The sequence below is a fragment of the Anomaloglossus baeobatrachus genome, chromosome 2 (assembly GCF_048569485.1).
Source record: "Anomaloglossus baeobatrachus isolate aAnoBae1 chromosome 2, aAnoBae1.hap1, whole genome shotgun sequence".
Classification (NCBI taxonomy): Eukaryota; Metazoa; Chordata; class Amphibia; order Anura; family Aromobatidae; genus Anomaloglossus; species Anomaloglossus baeobatrachus.
Window position 1 is genome coordinate 225230008 of NC_134354.1, and position 22560 is coordinate 225252567.

Consider the following 22560-nt stretch of genomic DNA (forward strand, 5'->3'; position numbering starts at 1 on the left):
TAATGCCCTGACGGCAGCCCTGGGCACGGGATAGACAGTGGTACCACCCCAGTGGTGAGGGGAAGGAAGGGAAAAAGGGAAAAAAAAAAAAAAAAAAAAAAAAAAAAAAGTTCAAAATCACTCCACTATTACCCCATTAAACAATTAAATAAATAAATAAAAATGCACATTGATGTTGCTGCATTCGCAGTCTAAATTATCAAAATATAAAAAAATTAATCCGATCAGTAAAACAGTGCAACTAGGAAAAAAAAAACAAAAAAAAAAAAACACAGAATTACAGGGGGCTTTGGCAAGTGTAACATTGCATCCACCCCAAAGTAGCATCGATAAAAATAGCAGATGGGGAGGGAGGAGAAGAGCCATTTTCAGCCACATACCCCCAAAACAAAGGGAGACAAGCAATTTCCCCCCCCCCCCAGTACTTAATTAGAAATGTAAACAAAAAAACCTATACATGTTTGGCAGCTATGAAACCTGACCTGGAGAATCCTATTGCCAGTTCAGTTTTACCATAAAGTGAAAATGAAATTTTAAAAAAAATTGTGAAATTGCGCATTATTTGCAATTTCAACACTCTTGGATTTTTTCTTGCTTTCCAGTTAATCACATGATGAATGTTGGCATTCAAAAGTACAGCACGTCCCACATAAAACAAGACTCATAGGACTATGTCCCTAATAAAACCATAAAAGGATTTAAATAGGGTTCATAAACAGAACTTGTCTGGTAATTCATGCTGTATAATCCATAAGGAGCGTTAATCAGATCCGGACTGCAGCCATCTAGGTTCTCCTCCAAAATGCTGCGGCGTTCCAGAGAAAAACAGCAGATTGGTCAGCTTTTCCCCACACTGCTGTAGCCGATTGTACATAAGCAGGGACTTGTCAGACATGGAAGAGGTCGTCAATCACCTGGAATGGAACTGGGGCACTGACTAGCCATACCCCTCCCTATAGTCCACAGCCAGATTTTCAAACTATGCTTTATCTGAAACGCCGGAGTGATTCAGAAGAGAAATTACCTGCTGCCAGGCTCTGATTGCTACCACAAGCAACAACACTGGTCAAACAGACATAAAAATGTAACAAAGTAACAAAGAACCACTCATGGTTTGTAGAGTATGCTTGTATAACACCTGAGGAAGACGCTCTACCGAAACACGTTGTCCTCACTGTTAGCCATTTCACATGTCAGTATGGATTTGCCAGTGTTTTTATGAACTTTTAAAAAGGATGGAATAAAAGTTCTCTTTTTATATCTATATTTTCCTTACAGTCCAGGCTGGATCTGTATCGCCCCGCGGTCTCGGCTGCGGCCGCCGAGCCGCTTGGATCCGTGCTCGTACTGCGGGTGGTGGCTCGAGCCTCTCACGGACCCGGGGGTCATATCACTCTGCAAGGGAGTTGGTGCTACACGCGAGGATTTGGGTGTTTGGTTTGAAGTGCTAGTTCGTGACGATTGTAGACACCACCGCTGCGGTGAAGGTGTGGGGGGCTCCCGGGAGCGATGTAGTAGCGCAGCTAGGTGTTGACCCCTCCGTGGGTAGGGGATGTTGGTCCCAGGGTCCGGTGGGCCTGGGCCCGGGTGCAGGGTGTAGTGTTGCGGTGCGGCGCCGGATGGGACTGGTGTACTCACTCTGACACAAGACACTGGAGTCACTGGTAAACCAAACGGAGTGATGAATGGGGCCCGCAGCCGGCTGCAGCTTTTCCCAGATTAGTTTGGTAATGTCCGCCTTTCTCCTGCACCTCTGTGTGTGAATCTTGACTCCTGTGCCTAGGCACCGGTAGTCCACTCCCTGACGTGTATCTGTTGTAGGAGCCCGTTTGCCTGCAGACACTGGCCCTTTGGATCTCTTGCCCTTGGCGGTGGCACTTATCTGAATGGTTGGGCTGTTGCCTTCAAATCGGGACTTAGGTGGGAATGAACCCCTGGAGGTCCAGACCGCAATCAGTTAATTCGACTATGGTGGTGGCTTCTAGCCTAGTTCGGGGTCTGAGTACCCTGCTCGTGCTCCAGTAGCCAGTTGGCTCCCCGGTTCGGTTCTGGCAGGCCACTACCCTCTCCCGGTCCCTTACGGTTCCACCGGTCATCTTCCCGGTCTCCTGCAGGCGCCCACTACTGTCTGCCTCCTTGCCAATGGTGACTAGGCTCCAACCCAGCCACCGGAGTAGTCTTTAGCAGGCCTGAGCACAGGTCTGCTTCAGAACACAACCTCTCTCCTTCACTGTCCAAAAACACTCTCTCCACTAACTTGACCACTAGGTTCCCGCCTCCAGGTCTGTGAACTCCTCGGTGGGTGGAGCCAACCACCTGGCTCCACTCCCCCTGGTGTGGACATCAAACCTGGAGGGTGGTGACAAGGCTTTTAAGTTTGACTGATGTTACCTAACTGGGAAGAGGGGGGGGGGGGTGTAGTGTGTCTACCTGGGACGACCTGGATAGTCCAGGGCGTCACAGATCCATTTCCTCCTTCTGCAGTCAACAAACATGTTCCATTAGGGCCTCGCTCACACCACAGTATTTTCTGTCTTAGCACGATGAGACAAAACATTGGATCGCATTCAGACCAATGTACTTCTATAGGGTTTTGCATATCACTGATTCTGTCCTTGGACCCAAGCCATCATTGATGCAAGTAAACAAGTAAATGGGTCCATTGAAGATATTGAAATTTACTTGGATGACAGTACAGAGTACAGTCCAATTTTCACAGGCTGACAATGAAAAGACTGACATTCTCCCCCCCCCCCCCCTCCCTTCTCATCCAAGAGAACTGGATCACAGTCCTGATCAGAATTTTACCAAATCGGCTATATTCTCTTGAATGAGACATACGGTTATCTGACCCTAGCCTAATAAAAATTACCGTAACATCTTCCTTTTGCCTAGCTTCAAGACTATTTTCTGCTCACACAAAAAAAAAAAAAAAAAAGTGAGCAGTATGCATCCTAAAAGAAAAAGTAGTAAAAAATTCCACAGATACAATCATGATGCTGTAAAACAAGCCATATTGTATCCAAGTTGTCAGATGCTATTGTACAGAACGTGCAGACACCTGCACATGTAGAATCCAGCTGAGTCACCAAGATGTCAAGCCACAACAAACACAAAGGAATTAAGAGCTAAGGAGAAGCCAAATCCAGGGCAGCAACAGCACATGTATGCCTTTTAGCCATTACATGGAATAGTTACATAGCTTGTAAGGCTGCAGAAAAATCCACCTCAGACCATGTGCGCACTAGAAAGTGACTCAAGGAAAATTCGATCCCTCTTAAAGAATCCCGCACTTGCGGGGGTAAAAAAACAAACAAAAAAAAAAAAAAAAACGCAGACACCTGCGAAAAAGATGTGACATGCACATTAATTCCGCAGTGGAAAACCGGCCAGTAAATCCACAGGTATATTATATATATATATATATATATTTTAAAAAAAAAAACACCACACACACACACACACACACACACACACACACCTTGTTTCTTTTTTTTTATACCCATAGGCCATGCTGAGGCATGACTGCAGAGATTTTAGAAACATTATTCTGCAGCAAATCAACGGCAAAATCTGCAGTGTGCGCACAGGGCCTCAGGGAGATTTCACACAAACACAGAAGGGAAAAAAAAATAAATATAAAAAAAAACTAATTGGGGTGTTTACAGGTGCAAAGATTGGTATTCACCAGCATTCACATGCTGAGGACGTGGTCCTGTGAAATAGCCTGTGCCAATAGATCACCAGTACCAGAAATGCCCAGGAACATTTCCTACTTATTGATTACCACAAATAAAAAGATACCAAAGATCTTAATTATACATTTTAGACAATGAGGAACCCAAAGAACACTGCCTCCACCTTGTAATGGAAAATTACTAACCGCAAACAGCCATTTGTAATAAAAAAAAAAAAAAAAAATTATAATAATACATACATACATACATACACATACATACATACATACATACATACACAGTATTCAACCCCCTGCAGATTTAGCAGGTTTACACATTCGGAATTAACTTGGCATTGTGACATTTGGACTGTAGATCAGCCTGGAAGTGTGAAATGCACTGCAGCAAAAAAGAATGTTATTTCTTTTTTTATTTTTTTTTTTTTTTTTTTTTTTAAAAATTGTGAAAAAAGTTTATTCAGAGGGTCATTTATTATTCAACCCCTCAAACCACCAGAATTCTGTTTGGTTCCCCTAAAGTATTAAGAAGTATTTCAGGCACAAAGAACAATGAGCTTCACATGTTTGGATTAATTATCTCTTTTTCCAGCCTTTTCTGACTAATTAAGACCCTCCCCAAACTTGTGAACAGCACTCATACTTGGTCAACATGGGAAAGACAAAGGAGCATTCCAAGGCCATCAGAGACAAGATCGTGGAGGGTCACAAGGCTGGCAAGGGGTACAAAACCCTTTCCAAGGAGTTGGGCCTACCTGTCTCCACTGTTGGGAGCATCATCCGGAAGTGGAATGCTTATGGAACTACTGTTAGCCTTCCACGGCCTGGACAGCTTAGCTTTAAAACGGCAGGCTGCTGGAGATGTTGGGCCTTTTGAAGTACAATAGGTAGGACAGTTAAAGATAAGCCACAGGGCAGCTTTCATTCAGTTTTTCCCCATTTAAGGGAACCTGTCAGGTGCAATATGCTCCCATTTCCACAAGCAGTTCTGGGTGTATATTGCTATTCCCTGCCTAACTGTCCCTATATACACACACACTAGCATAGATAAAGAGATCTTTAGAAAAAGTATTTCTAAAGATCCTTTATAATATGCTAATGAGGCCAGCAACTAGTCCCCTGGCCAGTCGCCCCTATTAGCATGTTTGTACGCCCACAGGGACGTACTAACATGCCAATGAATGCGCAGCATCACAGGATTATCCCACGCACCTCTCTGCTGCCTCTGTGCCTGATCCTGGATTTCAGCTCAGTGTGCATGATCTCCGGACTTCCAATCACGCGCACTATGAAGCTGGGTTTATGTGTACTGGCTTCAAACTGGTATAGTGCGCATGACCTGAAGTGCCAGGGACGTCTGATCATATGCACTGACACTATTCCCAGCATTCTGAGGCAGTGCGACAGACACAGGTACCCGCATCACTGACGATTATGCTGGACAGTGGGCATTGAATAGCATGTTAGCATGCCCCTGTGGGCGTGCTAACATGCTAAGAGGATGGAACAACACCAGGAACTAACACCCTTATGACTAGTCACTGTGCTCATTAGCATATCATAAAGGATCTTTAGAAATAGTTAGGATCCCTTTATCTATGCTAGTGTATACAGGGATGGTTAGGCAGGGAATGAGCAATATACACCCAGTACTGCAAGTGCATGATTTCATTCAGGTACATTTTAGAGAAAAACAAAATTTAAAAAGACACTGGAAACCAAGACACAAGGAAATCGGGCGGGAGGGTCCCCCAAAACCTTCTTTCTGCAGATTCAGGTCTTTCCCTGTGTGCATGTGAAGGAGGTAGCTGGCCCTGGACTATGCGGGCACAGCTCTACATCAAAGAGACCATGTGCGGAAATGACTGGGCGGGGTGCATGACATTTACTTGCCGCTTTGGACTGGTGCTCTATCACTCCTGCTGCCAGTCGTCGATGTGTAGCGAGACATGCAACACCAGAGTTCACTTATTTAACCAGTTTTTGTTTACTTTTATTCTCTACCATTATGACAGATATGGCCTTCCTTTCTCTCTGTGGGGTACTATTCTTTGTTCTCTCCCCCACTATCTTGGACCTAGTCCTCAATACTCAAGGGTCTGTGCCTCTTTCCTCCTAAAGTGACGCCCTTTGACTATCAGGTCGTCACAGGTTATTGCACAATCTACCCTCCCGTGCAGTATCCACCTCCCTCTTGGTTATGGGTCCCTAACCAAAATGGTGTTGCCTACAAAAGCAAATAAAATCCTAGATACACCCTGCACCACACCCACCAGACACCAGTGTACGGCTTGAGTGGAATAGAGTCACCCACCGGGGAGGGGGAGGAGTGTAGTCAGTAGTTGTGGAGTTAGTGAGTTGTGGTGAGAGTGGCCCTCGATCTGCGAAGAGCTCTGAGGAGGTCGGGAGCAGTGACCCATAAGGAAACTGTCTAGGTTGCAGACGGTGGTCTGGGCCTAGAGGAGTTGGACCCCCGGTCACAGGGGATCATGGCAAGGGGCTTGGGTCTGTCAAGCAGGACAGCTGGCGGCCTTGCACCATCACCGGTCCGGGACCGAGGCATGACGGGGGTATGTGGACTCAAGGTCAGCGGAGTAGCTGCATGCAACCCGATAATTTACCCATGGAGAACGGAGCCTTCAAGATTCATTCCCAACCGCTCCAAAAATCGGGGCACTAGTGCAACGAGGGGGATAGGACTTTCCATCCAAAACGGTCCAGAAAATCCCAAGCGTGAGCCCTGAGAGCAAGCTCCCACACTTAGCCACAGTGGGGAGCGGGACCCAGCAAGTTTCATACTACCGGGACCATCAGAGAAGTAAACTTAGTGCCAGGAGGCAGGTCACGGATCACCAGGCAGCACCATTGGCGACAGGACCCGAACTAGCTTCCCTCAGCGGCAGTGGTGTCCAGAGACTTTGTTTACCCAGTTGTCAGTGTCTGCTTAATGGACTGAGTAAGTACAAGAGTATTCCCTGTATCCCACGGCCTTTTCCTCACACCGAGTCCCGGGGCATTCCCCCTACAAGTGGAGGGTCACAACACCTGGCTGCCCCAGTCATCACCCCGGGAACTCCCCAACGGCAGCAGCGGTATTCACCCCAGTTACCGAGCACCACGGGTGGCGTTACGAACTCTATAATCTTTTGTAAATACCCCCTTCATTTGAGTAACCGCACGACCCCCGGGTCCGGAGACCCTCGAGCCACTGAGAACCCGGATCAGAGCAGCTCGGCTGTTTCCACAGGGGAGGCACACTAACACCTTCAATCAGTTTCTGGGCCTCGGCGGCTTCTTTAGCCGAACAGCTCATAGCCCGCCAGGGTGAGCCATGGGCTCCGGACTGGCCCTAGCACCAAGGCCATGTCCTCTCGCTCTAACAGCCTTCTCGACTACCCTCCTCAGGACCTCCCTACCCTAGCTGGCCATCCTACCTCCTGTAGTGAAAGGGGAAGTGACCTTACCATCTTATCTAACATCTCTTCGACAACTAGCTCTACCACCGGCTAACACTCCTAACTGTTACATACAGAAACTGTTCCTCTCTAAAGACTTAGATACTAACACGCATTTAATAATAATAATAATAATAATTTTATTCATTTATATAGCGCTATTAATTCCACAGCGCTTTACATACATTGGCAACACTGTCCCCATTGGGGCTCACAATCTAGAGTCCCTATCTGTATGTCTTTGGAGTGTGGGAGGAAACCGGAGAACCCGGAGGAAACCCACGCAAACACGGGGAGAACATACAAACTCCTTGCAGATGTTGTCCTTGGTGGGATTTGAACCCAGGACCCCAGCGCTGCAAGGCTGCAGTGCTAACCACTGAGCCACCGTGCTGCCCATTTATATTATTCAAACAGTATACACATAATAGCATATTTACATCATGGGGCACTGCCCACCTATTACACATGTATAGGAAAAGAAGCAAGCCGCTGGGGATCCGCTGTCTGAATAGTCCATGATGTTGGCCCAGCGCTTCAGACACCAATATACGGTATATACCTATCCAAAAGTAATGCAGACAGTGCATCCCAAACCATGCATCAGTTGTCAGCTTCACGTTAAACATTTCTAAAGGCGGACTGTATTTGTGAAAGAATAAAAATCGCTCTAAACAGATCAGTCAATTTGACAATGGCACTATAACAGGACAACATCATTGCAACAAGTCAGTCTGTTGAATTTCTTCCGCTCCGCTGCTGCCGGCCATTTTGGGTCCACTAAGATAGGGACCAGTACCTTGTCTACACTGCTCCCCTGAAGAGTACCTGTGTATGAAACGCGTTGGGAGAATGCCATAGCATGTATTCCATTAATAGGGATAGGGAGCCTGGAACGTGAGGGCCCACTGAGACCTTTTTGTTTGGATTAACATGCTTAACACAGTGCACTGCACCAAGATGGGTGAGATTGTTCCACGTCTATTGATAGGACTGTTGATATGATTCTATATGCAGCTTTTATAGTGGATCATGAATTAATAGTTCCCATGTTATGCTGACAAGTGAGTTCCCCCAGATACTGTGAGAAATTCTATTTACCTTTGATCCATTGGATCTAGTTTATATAAGATCCTGTGGATCCTCTCTGGTGGAATCCTGTTCATCTGATTTATGTGGTGATAGAAGGTGCTGTGGATCATTATATACATTTTTGTTGTTTTGATCAATTTTAATTGGAAGTGGAGAAACCCTACTTCATTTTAAGGGAATTAATAAAAGTTAATTTTTAGAACCATTTTTGCTTATTTTGGATTGAATCACTCTATGGTTGGATACCAGTAGCTTATTACTTCAATATCATCAGTCCTAAAAATATTCCAAGACCGCTAGTGGTTTTACTGAAACGCAAACAGACAAAAGCTGCAGATTTCCCAATTTCTGGGGTTGACCGAGCATGCAGAGTGCTTGAGTGACAGTTCAGACAAGCAGTATTGTGCCACTGGTCTGAACAGCTACTATAGAAGCAGAGGGACGTGAGTGAGGTGGAAAGGGTTCAGGTGTGGGGAAAAAAAAAAAAAAAAAACCCACACACCACACTACAGATCCCAGCTAGCTCAGGAACATGCTCACAAACTCAAAAATAACCCGAAAGTAGTGCGCAAGGCCCCTCCATTACTGTATTAGTGGTTTCATTATCGGGGTGACAGACCCCATTTAATGCAAACAGGAGAATTAAGCAATCCAAAAAGAAAGAACCTTCGCATAGACCAATACACCCACCCCCCCCCCATTATTTATGCATGTCAGCCATAGGCTTGGTTCACACAATCGCCTCCAAAATCTAAAATTGGCCATGTCAGGAAGGCGTTAAACATTTGGTTTTTTTCCTCCTGCAAGAGCCACTTTATCAATGTAAACATACAACGGCTTATTTTTTGCAGGATCATACAGAAGAGTAATATATATATATATATATATATATATATATATATATATATATATATATATATATATATATATATATATATATATATATATATATATATATATATATATATATATAATTTTTTTTTTGACAGATTAAACTTATGCGGTGTATATTTGTTCCTGCACCATGCACCAGCACCCACCTTGCGGCATACATGTACAGAGATTAAGAGAGGACTTGTTAGTTCGGAATACAAAATATAGACATGGAGTTAAATAAGGCAACATCCCAGAGCTCCTCCGATTCTGCTGCTCTTCTCCGTATTGCACGGTCTCACTATTGTAGAAATGTTCACATTTCTACACTTCAGAGCACAGTATGTGAAGTCTCTGCTTAAAAAGGAACCTGTCATCAGATTTGGGGCTTATAAACTGCTGCCACCACCAGTGGGCTCTTATATACAGTATTCTAACATGCTGTATATAAGAGCTCAGGCCGCTGTGTAGAACGTAAAAATCACTTTATAATACTTACCTAAACGATTGGTGCGGAGCAGATGGGTGACTTCGTTCCCTGGTAACGGCGCCTCCTCTTTCGGCCATCTTTGTCCTCCGTCCTCTGAAGCTAGTGTGGATGACTCATCCGGTCCTACATCATGCACACAAGCCAACAATGACGTCCTGCGCAGATGCACTTTGATCTGCCCTGAGAAGGGTAGATCAAAGTTTTGTAGTGCGCATGCACGGAACCTCAATGCCAACTATTGTGGATGACATCGGACACGTCATCCACACTAGCTTCAGAAGAAGAAAGGAGGACAAAAGATGGCCGAAAGAGGAGGCGCCGGTACCAGAGAACGGAGACACCCATCTAACCCATCTGCTCCGCACCAACTGTTTAGGTATTATAAAAATGGGGTTTTTTTACGCTCTACACAGCAGCCTGGAGAATCTGTCAGTTGAGCCGCTTCACTAGCAGATATAATGTCCACCTAAAGATATAATTGAAATACAGATAAAATGTAGCATAATAGAACCATTATACAACAAAAGGGAAACCAAACAGGAAACCCAAAAATGTATCCATTTCTGTGTATTGTCTGTTTCATTAGAGTAGAATAGTGTCTCAGTGCTGGTGCTTAGGCTCTTTGTCCTTCTATATTAGCAAGATACACATTTTTGGATAAATTTTTGGGTTTCCTGTTTGGTTTTTGTTTGATTCTTCACTTTTGTCTTTTTGTTGACATTTTTTGTATATCATAGTTCATGATTCATGCATTATAATGTGGTGAATATTTCTACCCTTTTTTGTTACCATGATTGTATAATGCCATTATTTCTGTATACTTAAAAATCTTTTATGTATCTTTTTATTGTAGTGTAAACTGATGAAGGTCGGATGACCGAAACGTCTTTAATAATTACACAGATCAATGAATAAAACATAAAACAATTTCAGTTGAATGCTTTGAGTGCTGGATTTTTTTCAATTTTTTGATCTGGGGTGGGACCCTATCCAAGCACCAGCGACTATAGAAGGAGTGCCACATTTCTATATTTTTTATATAGTATATCCTTTAGTGTGTGCACCCTCATTTTTTCTTATAATATGGCCAATGTGGCGTTTTCTTATACTGCGGATGAAATGGCAGATATTATGAGCCGTACCACAGTGCATTTTGAGTGATTTTTTGCATATTCCTACTTCTGAGCTTCGAACCCGTGATTTTCAGAAGGAATCTAGAAAATTACAAAATTTGGAATTGCACTGTGCCACTATTGCAGAATATGTACGTGTTCAAAGAATTCCAAGAGGACTACGGGTTGGTGTAAGACCGACCATCTTCAGTGACAACCCTGATTTTTGTAATCGTTTTGAACAGATTCTCAACAAATGCTCTTTTGATTTAATGACTTTGACTTTGGATTATTTAAACCAAGCGATCATTACTAAACGTGAAGAGATTGTCGTGATTGAGCAACAATTAAATTCTACCTCTTCGGCTGAAGATCTGGCGAAAATCAAAGATCAAGTCACAAGAGATTTACAAATTCATAAAATTGAAAGTCAAAAAATTAAAAGAGAAAAATTCTTACGGGATACTGAGGACTATAAAAATAATCGAGTTTATCGGTGGCGGGATACATCCTCCAGAGTGTTTCCAAGACGTTTCCAATATTCCTCTAGTGATAATTCGGCTTCGGATTCGGAATTTTCCTTCACCAGACGACCAAAACCACATTTTTTAGGTCAAAGAAGCCGCAGAGGTCAAAGAGGAAACCTAGGCGGGGGGGACAACGCCACCGAACCTGCAAGAACAACGATGGTCACCAGATCCCAGGTACGCCGGATACCATTGTAGTTAACATTTCTTCTAAGAATTTGTTACCGGATCAAATTAGTCTTCTTCAGAAGGGTTTATCTTTTTGCCCTTCCTACAAATTTAATACATTCCAGTTACAAATGGACTTACTAAGATTTTATCGAAATTTACGTATTAAGGCCCATTTTTCATCATTATCTGATATAGGTCTGAGACCATCGACACAATCTACTTCTATTGCTCCTATCAATATCCAAGGATTGGGACTCAAAACTAAGAGCACTTTCATGCCTCCCAAAAATAACCCTCCAGTGGAAACGTTCATAGGCTTATTGGAACATGACATTACGTCTTTTTTCAAAGATGTGTCTAATAAATCATTACACTGTCCTTCCAATTTTTCAGATAAGGATAAAAATGCGTTGGCATCTCTTATGCAGGATAAAGACATAATTATCAAACAAGCCGATAAAGGCGGAGCTTTGGTAGTTATGGACAAATCCATGTATTTACAGGAAATACTGAGACAATTGGGGGACAGTAATGTTTATGGAATATTGGCAAGTAACCCGACGAACAGGATTCGAGATAGTGGCCGGTCACAGATCTAATCCCATCTACAAAAGGGAGTAATAGATCAGAAGACATTTGATTTCTTACAAAAGCAGAATCCAATCATTCCTGTTTTTTATGTACTCCCCAAAATTCATAAGACCTTGGTGAACCCTCCTGGTAGACCTATAGTGGCGGGCACAGACTCTATCCTTTCCCCTTTAGCTATCTTACTTGAGAAAATTATTACTCCTTTGACTAAAAACATTCCTTCTTTCCTGTTGGACACTGGTCACTTCCTAGAGGTGATTCGTGGGCTTGATATCATTCCATTTGAGGCTTTTCTCGTGACTTGGGATGTGACAAGTTTATATACGTCTATTGTACATCAGAAGGGCATGTCAGCAGTTCGTGAGTTATTGTTACAACATAACTTTGAGTGATACAAGTGATTTCTGTCTGGACTTATTACAAATAGTGATAACTGAAATTTCTTTTTGTTTCAGGACATCTATTATATTCAAAAACAGGGGACCGCGATGGGGTCCAACGTAGCGCCCCCGTATGCAAATACGTACATGTCTTACTTTGAAGATACATTCATATATCCACATAAGGGATTCCAAGAGCACTGCAAGTGTTGGAAGCGATTTATTGACGACGTTTTTTGCATATGGGTTGGCCCGTTGGATTCCATCATGGAGTTCCATAATTACATTAACAGCATTTGGTCTGAACTTCAATTTGTTATACAATATGATTTACATCATATCAATTTTTTAGATGTCACTTACGAAATTAGAGAATGGACATTTACAAACTGATTTGTACATAAAGTCGACGGACAGGAATAACTTACTCGCATATGATAGTTGTCATCCCAAGGCCATGAAGAATTCTATACCTAAGTCCCAGTTTCTTAGGGTACATAGGATTGTTAACCAACAAGAAATTAAAGATACCAGATTACAGGAGATGAGGACTAAGTTTCTGGCGAGGGGTTATCCACAGGAGGTTTTGAATAGTGCTAGTGTGAATACCGAATCTTCTATTGGTAAGACTAGAGATAAACGTTTGGCTTTCGTTCATACTTACCATCCCTTCTCTTACAAAATTCATAAATTCATCAGAGGTCATTGGAACATCTTGCGTAAAGGGTACCCTGAGGTGGAAGAATTTAAAATCACCTTTTCTTCCTTGTTTTAGACGACCGTCCAATCTCAGTAACAAATTGGTGAGAGCTGATGTGGGCGCCGGTGTGACTGGACCCGTTCAAACTCATCTTTATACCCAGAGACGTGGTACTTTCCCATGTTTAAATTGTGCCCAATGCAGTAATGTGTTGAAAGGTGATAGAGTTTTGCATCCCTACAGTGGTCGGGGTTATCCAATTAGAGGTTTTTTCACCTGTGAGACATCTTATGTTGTATATGTAGTGAAGTGTCCTTGTGGCCTACTCTATGTAGGCGAAACCACCCAGACTGTTAAGGAACGTATATCACAACATAAATCCACCATTAGGTGTGAGAGATTGACTTTACCTCTTCCATCTCATTTTCATAAACAGGGACATAGTGTTAGTCAATTACGGTTTCAGGTGTTGGAGCAGGTCTTGCCAAATAGAAGAGGAGGCGATAGGGTTAAAAAATTGAAACAAAGGGAGGCGTATTGGATTTTTACTCTCCAGACTTTGGAGCCCAAAGGCCTTAATCGTGATTTCGATACTTCTAGTTTCTTATAGCTTTACATTCATTTATGCCTACTTATTATTATCTTTTTCAGAGGAGTTGATCACTGACTTGATGATGACCGGACCCTTTAGGTATTTTCCTATAATCTTCTTCCTGTTTCTTTCTTAACATAATCCTTTTTCCTGCTTTTTCCCTAGTTTTAGTTTTTTCTACACATTACTAATTTTCCCTTGATCCTTTTCTTCCACAGTCTCTCCTTCCCCTTCCCTTCCCCCTCCCCCCCCTTCCCAATCCCCATCTCCCTTTCCTTTCCTCCCCCCCCCCTCCCCCTCCATTTTCTTATGTACATTCCCCTTAGCTTTTCTCTTCTCTTTTTTCCTGTTTTTTTACTAGGGTTGACTATAGTTGATAAAAAATTAAAAAATAATTAAAAAATAATTAAAAAATTGTTAAATTGATTTCGAATAAATACACCATTCCCTTAGTCCTCTTATTTTATTTTCTTCTCTCTTTTCTTTTATTTGACCTTTTAGGTAATTTGTCTTCAAATAATGTTACCCACAGAGTCTCTTATTCATTACACTATTTTGGGCTTAATTACCCTTAATTCATGGTTATTGCATAAGGGGACATTGCCAGTCAGCGCAATTTTAGCGCTTGCCAACCATCTGATTTACATGTTGCCAACCAGGATCGTCACTTCCGGTTTGCGGACCGGAAGTGACGTTCCGCGGTGAGGAGTGGCTGTCTGTGTATGTCTACAGTTGCCAACCATCAGGATTTACACATTGCCAGCCGGTGACGTCACTTCCGGTTTTCGGACCGGAAGTGACGCTCCGTGACGTCACTTCCGGTCTCCAGACCGGAAGTGACGCTCTGTAACTTGTTAATGAGCTAATTGAGCGGTCTATTTAAATCTGGACATTGGACTGTCAGATTACATTGACTGCAGACCCAGACGGGCAGCTTTTTCCTCTGGTCCAGCTTTTTCATATACTTCTACAGAGCCCTTTCTGGTGAGTGTTCATTGCTTGGTATTTCTGTGTATTGTCTGTTTTATTAGAGTAGCATAGTGTCTCAGTGCTGGTGCTTAGGCTCTTTGTCCTTCTATATTAGCAAGATACACATTTTTGGATAAATTTTTGGGTTTCCTGTTTGGTTTCCCTTTTGTTGTATAATGGTTCTATTATGCTACATTTTATCTGTATTTCAATTATATCTTTAGGTGGACATTATATCTGCTAGTGAAGCGGCTCAACTGACAGATTCTTCACTTTTGTCTTTTTGTTGACATTTTTTGTATATCATAGTTCATGATTCATGCATTATAATGTGGTGAATATTTCTGCCCTTTTTTGTTACCATGATTGTATAATGCCATTATTTCTGTATACTTAAAAATCTTTTATGTATCTTTTTATTGTAGTGTAAACTGATGAAGGTCGGATGACCGAAACGTCTTTAATAATTACACAGATCAATGAATAAAACATAAAACAATTTCAGTTGAATGCTTTGAGTGCTGGATTTTTTTCAATTTTTTGATCTGGGGTGGGACCCTATCCAAGCACCAGCGACTATAGAAGGAGTGCCACATTTCTATATTTTTTATATGAAACTAGCCTAAGACAGCTGTTGGTCCGACAGCTTTCACGTGTGTGTGCTTATCCCTTGACAGTAGAATGAGAAGCCACTTCTAGACAGACTAATTGTAGCGCCCCTGAAGCACTCAGTGTGCTACATGGTTCTGCATCCCCATCAGGATGCAGGGCCTACCCCCTTAGGGACCCAGAACCCCAGTGCCGGTAACACCAAAAACCCAGGTAGTCCCAGTTTTCCCCCCAACAATCCCCCATACAATGGTACCTAGCTAGGGTGGAACCAATGGATGGCCGCCTAGACATGGAGCCACTCCAGTCCACTAGTTGACCAGGTGGGAGGGGCAGAGTGTGGAGAGTCAGGACACAGGAAGACCGTAGTCAGAAAGGAGTCTGCAGTGAAAGAAAGCAGACACAGCCAGTCTAGAGTTGAGTAGTGACTGTAGAGGTGTGAAGAGGGAAGTGAAGGGACACCCTGACTCGGGTTAACGGTGACCTGGTACCCAGGAGAGGGAGTTGCCGGTGGAGTACTCCCAGAACTACGCACCGACGGGGTACAGGACCCTAGGACAGGAAAGAGCTTCAAGCTGACATGTTAACACCTGCATAGCAAAAGGGGACCATCAAGTACCTTGCTGACCTTAAAGAATCTGAAGACCCAGTAGCAAAGAGAACCGGGAACAAGACTAGAGACTCCAACCCCACAGGGTTCACTCTACACAGTCAGGTGGACAAGTAGACAAACCACAGACTGGGGACTAATGTCGCGGGCGCAGGGGACGCGCTTGCCACGCTCTGGTCCGGGGCTTCTGCTCGGTGGCTCGAGCGGTGGGCCGGACCCGGGGACTCTAGCAGCGCTCCTTGTCCACGAATGAAAAAAGGGGGGGTGGTTTGTTTAGGGAGATAGTTTGTGACGCCACCCACAGGTCGTGGTGATAAAGGGCACCACCGCTGCTGGTGACGGGGATCCCGGAAGCGATGGTAGGGAGCAGCTAGGATGTTGTCGCCTCCGTGGGTAGGGGTTGGTGATCCCAGGGCCCGGTGGTGTAACGGGGAGGCTGGATGGCTGGGGTGCAGGGGCAGCGCGGCGCGGTGCCGGATGGCACTGGTGTACTCACTCAGGCAGTCAATGACAGAGTCTCTGGTAAACCAAACGGCTGGCTGGACGGATCCCACAGCCGGCTGCAGTGTTTTTGTGCTCTCCCCGGACGGCTGATGGTGGCTGTCTTTCCCTACACATGTTAGAATGTTCTGACTCCTGTGGTTGCCCACCGGTAGTCCGCTCCCCGGCGTATAGGTACCAAAGGAGCCCGTTTTGCCCGCAGGCGCTGGCCCTTGGATCTCTAGCCTATGGCGGTGACTGTATATCCTCACGGTGTGGACTGTTGCCTTCTGTCGGGTCTTTGTTGTTAGGAAACCCCTGGGGTTCCGGTCACACTCGGATTTGACAGTTGTTGACGGCTCCAAGCCTAGTCGGGGTCCAATGGCCCTGCCTGTGTGCTTAGCTTCACTCCACTCCACTCCCCGGTTCGGTACCGGCGGGCCACCGCCCGACCCCGGTCCTACGGTTCTGCAGAGGTCCACTAACTCCTGCAGACGGCCACCACCGTCTGCCAACCTTGCTGTTTGTGTCTGGGCCCCTACCCAGACACTGACAGTTTGACCTCTCACTTTCACCTCCAAACTTAATCTGTCTCTTTTCCCGCCTCCAGACCTGTGAACTCCTTGGTGGGTGGTGCCAACCGCCTGGCTCCGCCCCACCTGGTGTGGACATCAGACCCTGGAGGGAGGCAACAAGGGTTTTTTTTTTGACTGGTGTGACTATCCAGGGGAGGAGGGGGGGGGGGGTGTGTGGTGTTAGGTTTGTGACTACCTGGCTAGTCCAGGGCGTCACACTAACAGTGTTCCATACCACGGGGACCCACTTAGAGACAGGTGCAGGGAAAGAAGGTACCAGAGAAACCATACTGGCACTGAGACGAAGGGGACCTGGAGGCGAAACCAGATTGCCTCGGGCAGCCAGTTAACATCCAAGTGAGTAAACCAGTTGCACTGAATACCTGTCTGGACTCCTCCTTCCGACGCCTACCGCACCATACACCCGCTGGGGCAATACCCTACTTGCGGAGGGACTACTATACTAGCTGACAATGCAATCAGCCCCAGTAGAGACATTTTGCAGCGGCGGCGGCTCCCTAAACTTTGCCGCAACACCGCAAGTGGTGTCACAAGTGAACATTTTACTCTCCCCTGTAAATATCCCCATTACAAAAAGGGCCCAGGGCACGGAACCGGGTAACGGCCACCATCGTGACATTCCCAAGAGAGACTCTGCCCGGAACAGAGTACCCCATATCCCTGGGTGCTACATAATCTGCAATGAAGGAATGCACCAGGCACTCCAGAGTAGTTCTGTTCTTGAAGGTTGCTCTGATTTTCCCATGCCCTGTATAGTGGGAAGAGCCCTGTTCCAAGCATAGAAATTAGCTGGGAATCAGATCCCGAGAGTAATGTTTACCCAATATTGATCTTCAGCAGTGGCTACGTGTCTATTTTCTTTAGCCTTGCTCTATTAGGAAACCACTGTAAAATGTACAATGCAAGCAGTTTATATAGGGAGTCTCAGTGATCAGGAGCAAGTTATTTCACATAGCAGGATCCAGCTACTGATCAGTCACTGGCTCTGCTTATTCAGATTAGCTCCAGTACATAAGCACAAGCCCTGCAGGAATCAGTGCATGGAGAGCAGATTTCTATTACGGCAGAGACAAAATGGTCAAACGACAAGCGGGGATTTATCATGTCACCTTGCACGTGACTATAGCATACATGGTAAAGAGGCGGCTATATAAATGGTCCCAAGATCATAGTGGAGGTGAATGATTAACCCATTGTTTTACCTTTGTGAACAATACATATCCTACCTGACCTTATCCGCATATTTACAGGGCGCAGGATTAACAAAATCTACAAAACTTAGTTGTCTAAGCATGTTCCAAACGTCAAAAGATTAAGCATATGCGTCACAGAGGATAGCATGCAGGATACTCAAAACTATACAAATATGAAGGGCCATCCTGAATGAAAGCTAGGCGCCATTCCTACAGCCAGATGGGTCAGTTTAGCCATTGACACCTTATACCAGGTCTGTAGACTGTCACCCACAGATATTCCTCACTCACCTCCTCCAACAAGCCTTTCCATCAAACTTGATGGTTGCTCACTCACCCCAGTCTCACAAGCTCGTTGCCTTGGAGTAACCCTCGACTCTGCTCTATCCTTCAAGCCACACATCCAAGCCCTCTTCAACTCATGCCGATTACAACTCAAAAATATCTCCCGGATCCGTGCTTTTCTTAACCAAGAATCTTCAAAAACATTAGTGCATGCCCTCATCATCTCCCGCCTCGACTACTGCAACCTCCTGCTCTCTGGCCTCCCTTCCAACACTCTTGCACCCCTCCAATCTATCCTAAACTCTGCAGCCCGCTTAATCCACCTCTCCCCTCGCTACTCCCCAGCCTCGCCACTCTGCCAATCCCTTCACTGGCTTCCCATCGCCCAACGACTCCAGTTCAAAACATTAACCATGACATACAAAGCCATGCACAACCTGTCTCCTCCCTACATCTGTGACCTAGTCTCCCAGTACCTACCTGCACGCAACCTTAGATCCTCACAAGATCTCCTTCTCTGCTCCTCTCTTATTTCCTCTTCCCACAATCGTGTACAAGATTTCTCCCGTGCATCCCCCATACTCTGGAACGCTCTACCTCAGCACATCAGACTCTCCCCTACCATGGAAAGCTTCAAGAGGAACCTCAAGACCCACCTCTTCCAACAAGCCTACAACCTACAATAGCCCTCAGCCCAGTAGACCACTGCGCAACCAGCTCTGTCCTCACCTATTGTACCATCACCCATTCCCTGTAGACTGTGAGCCCTCGCGGGCAGGGTCCTCTCTCCTCCTATACCAGTCTGTCTTGTACTGTTAATGATTGTTGTACGTATACCCTCTTTCACTTGTAAAGCGCCATGGAATAAATGGCGCTATAATAATAAATAATAATAATAATAAATAATATTTACTTCCGCTGATTGTTACATTGTTGCTGAATACATACCATAACTGCGGTGGGACCATTCCTCCAGTAATGATGCAATAGACGATAGTCAGCATTAGTCAGACATTACTGTGCAAATCCCAGAGGTCAGTCATTTAGGACATTCCACATATTCGGGCTGATGTCATAGGATAAAGGTTTGTTTAAATGCCATACTCACCTCATTTGTTCGCATTATATTCAAATGAATGGGGTTACTCACTGTAATTTTATCTCACAAAAGCCAATAACGAGGCAACATGATCTGCGGCGCTGGCACGTGCAGAGTAATCGTACTGCCGCCTTCCATAACAAGGGTCTGACGGGTCACCCAGAAGACTGCCAATGGCTTTAGAGTTTGGGGTACGCAGCACTGCAGCAAACATGGCCGTAAGCAACGGAAGGCAAATAAAGGGGGTTTAAGGACCGTCTGCTGATTACATGTCCCAGGTTTTGATCACTCATAGATGGCCCGTTGTAAAGGAATATTCTAGTTTACAGAAATGCCAACATGTCCACTGGATAGGCGATTATTTTTAGAATATTGTTGGTATAACTGATGTGACCCCCACCAAGTGCCAGAAGAAGAGTGGGACTCCTACTACCCATTCAGCTTCCCCTCCCCCCATTAACAAGACTAATGGGGAATGCCCTAGTACTCCAATCAAATGTATGGCACTGGAATAACCCTCTAAGGTGGTCTCAATGAGGGATCATTTTTGGAGCATGTACTGTTGGATCTCCATCAATGAGCAGAATGAATGGTCCAGTGATCAGTGGGTAGACACCACTAATATATATAAATTTTTCCCTGCCAGGAGAGAATGTCAGACAAGGTGGCAATTAGCAGCAAGTATTCAATGTTCTCCATGGGAGCACTTGCTCCACTTTTTGCCAACTCTGACATTCATGGATCCAGCAACAAATTTTGAGTGACACAATCCCTTTAAATCTATAGCAGACCCTTAAGAGTGACATAATAATATTATTATTATTATTATATTAATAATAATAATAATAATAATAATAATAATAATATGAAAAAAAAAATCAATCCCCCACCCCTTCGCTTCTCCACAATTTCAGGGGAGAATTAACAAAATATTAGATTTTCACGCTTTAAAGCCATTACTGTGTCCAAAGTTGAGAGGGGGCTTCTAAGAGGAAGAAAGAAAAAAAAAGTTATAGGAAATGTTAAACTATACCAGGTTTTTGCTCCCCCATCTGAAAGCAGCATAACATTGGGGCAGAGACCCTGATTCCAGCATTGTGTCACTTACTGAGCTGTTTGTCATCATTTTGATAAAATCACTGTTTTCTCTGCTGCAGATCTAGCAGTTATACAGAGCTCATGAATATGCTGGGCTACCTGACAGCACGCCAAGTTATCTTCTAATGATAATCTACTGCTGATTAAACAGCAATTTTATCAAAAACTACACTAAGCAGCCCAGTAAATAACACATCGCTTGAATCAGGATCTCTGCCCCTATGTTATGCTGCTCTCAGATTAGGTGGTAAAATCCTGGTGACAGATTCCCTCTAAAGGGGAAGGAAATCTTGTAAATCTTTCCCACTGCTGCTTCCATGTTCACTGACTGCTTATTTCCCTGCAGAGAGGGGGTCACATACATCTGCCTGACCCTGCAGCCCATTCACTGGCCTTTGCCTTCATCAATCAAATTAATGTACGTGATATCATCAATTAGGTGAATATATATATTATTTTTCTTATTCTTAAGCTTTTTAAATTTTTGCGCACCCCCTTTACAATTTTTTTTTTCTTTACAGCACTATGTCTCCCCTACAGGTGGCAGGATGACTCCCTCATTTCTTCTGCTCCCCTAATCTTGTGCCACCATTGGGCAGAGACACACATCTGTTAATTGGAATCCAGAATGCTGTAGGGCATCGGCACACCGCCACATGGGGCCAAAAAATAAAAATAAATAAATCATTCACCTGACACACGTATGTTCTATCAGCAATGCTATGAGGAGCCAAGGCTTTCCCTCACCTGGGGCAAAAGGTTCAGCTCACCGCCCTCACCCAGTATCCAAATACAGAACATGTTGGCGCCCCCAGGCACCCCCCACCGAGCTACACCCCGCCACCATGTTGTAGGATGACATCACAGCATACTCTCTATGGTATATGTACAATACAGACTTATGGAAACATATCAATGTATATAGACAAAACCGCAGGGGGGGCTGCACCGCCTGGTCCGGGCAAAACCGCAGGGGGGGGCTGCACCGCCTGGTCCGGGCAAAACCGCAGGGGGGGCTGCACCGCCTAGTCCGGGCAATAGGAAATTCTTGGAGCTACTTCATAAATGCAACTTGTTCAATATAAACATCCCCCCCCCAAAAAAAAAAAAAAATAATTATATATTATTTTATATATATATATATATATTTTTAATAAATAACTGTTCCAATCCTGACTAGCGAGGGTTAAGCATGCTCTCCTGTATAGAGGAGTCGGGGTGACATTTCTCAGGGTGGTCGGTGGCTCTCCCAGTATTGCTGGGAGTTGCAGTTCTACAAGCTGTTGAAATCCCAGCTAATGCCCAGCTTTGTGCTGCTCCGAATGAGGCTTATCTGCCCTCAGTCAGGGCTTAGACGGGTCCTGGGCACAGAGGAAGCCATGCCAGCTGTCACTCACCAGAGTAGTCCACAGACGCCTTCTTGGCCCCCTGGGGCAGCATCCATGGCGGGTTATTGGCATACAGAGAGTTGTTATTGCTGTTTTTCTTCCCAAATATCTTATTGAGGGTCCCCTGCATGGAGCTATTCTTCTTCATTGTGTAGATCCGTGCTCACAGCCGAGGAATAGGAGTGTTGTCAGACTCTAGCAGGGCATGTCTTCCCAGACAGCTCGGAGTCAGTCCCTGTAGGTCGCAGGCAGGAGGAAATGAAGCGCTGAGCCACCTTTCCAGCAGGTAAATAGCTGATTCCTGTTGGTTGAGTCCATGATTTGCCTGCACCTGACCCCACCCTCCTCACAAACTGCACTAGTCACATTCCTGCTCTCACCTGGCACCACCTCCTAATGGAGCTCAGCCCAGAGGTAGCTGCAGCCAGGAGGGAAGCCTGCACTCACAGCCCCCTGGTGTGACAGAGGTGGGCACAGCCACAGCCCCCTGGTGTGACAGAGGTGGGCACAGCCACAGCCCCCTGGTGTGACAGAGGTGGGCACAGACACAGCCCCC

The 22560-nt window shown here is 44.9% G+C and overlaps 1 protein-coding gene across 1 annotated transcript in view; it reads right to left on the minus strand.

Annotated features, from left to right (window-relative positions):
* LOC142291251 (uncharacterized) overlaps positions 1 to 22326 on the minus strand; it is a 72139-nt gene extending 49813 nt beyond the window's left edge. Inside the window, exon 1 of the mRNA XM_075335632.1 lies at positions 22014 to 22326. Coding sequence (XP_075191747.1) covers positions 22014 to 22152 — 139 coding nt within the window. The 5' untranslated portion in view covers positions 22153 to 22326. The remainder of the gene's footprint in view (positions 1 to 22013) is intronic.
* Positions 22327 to 22560: the final 234 nt, after the last annotated feature.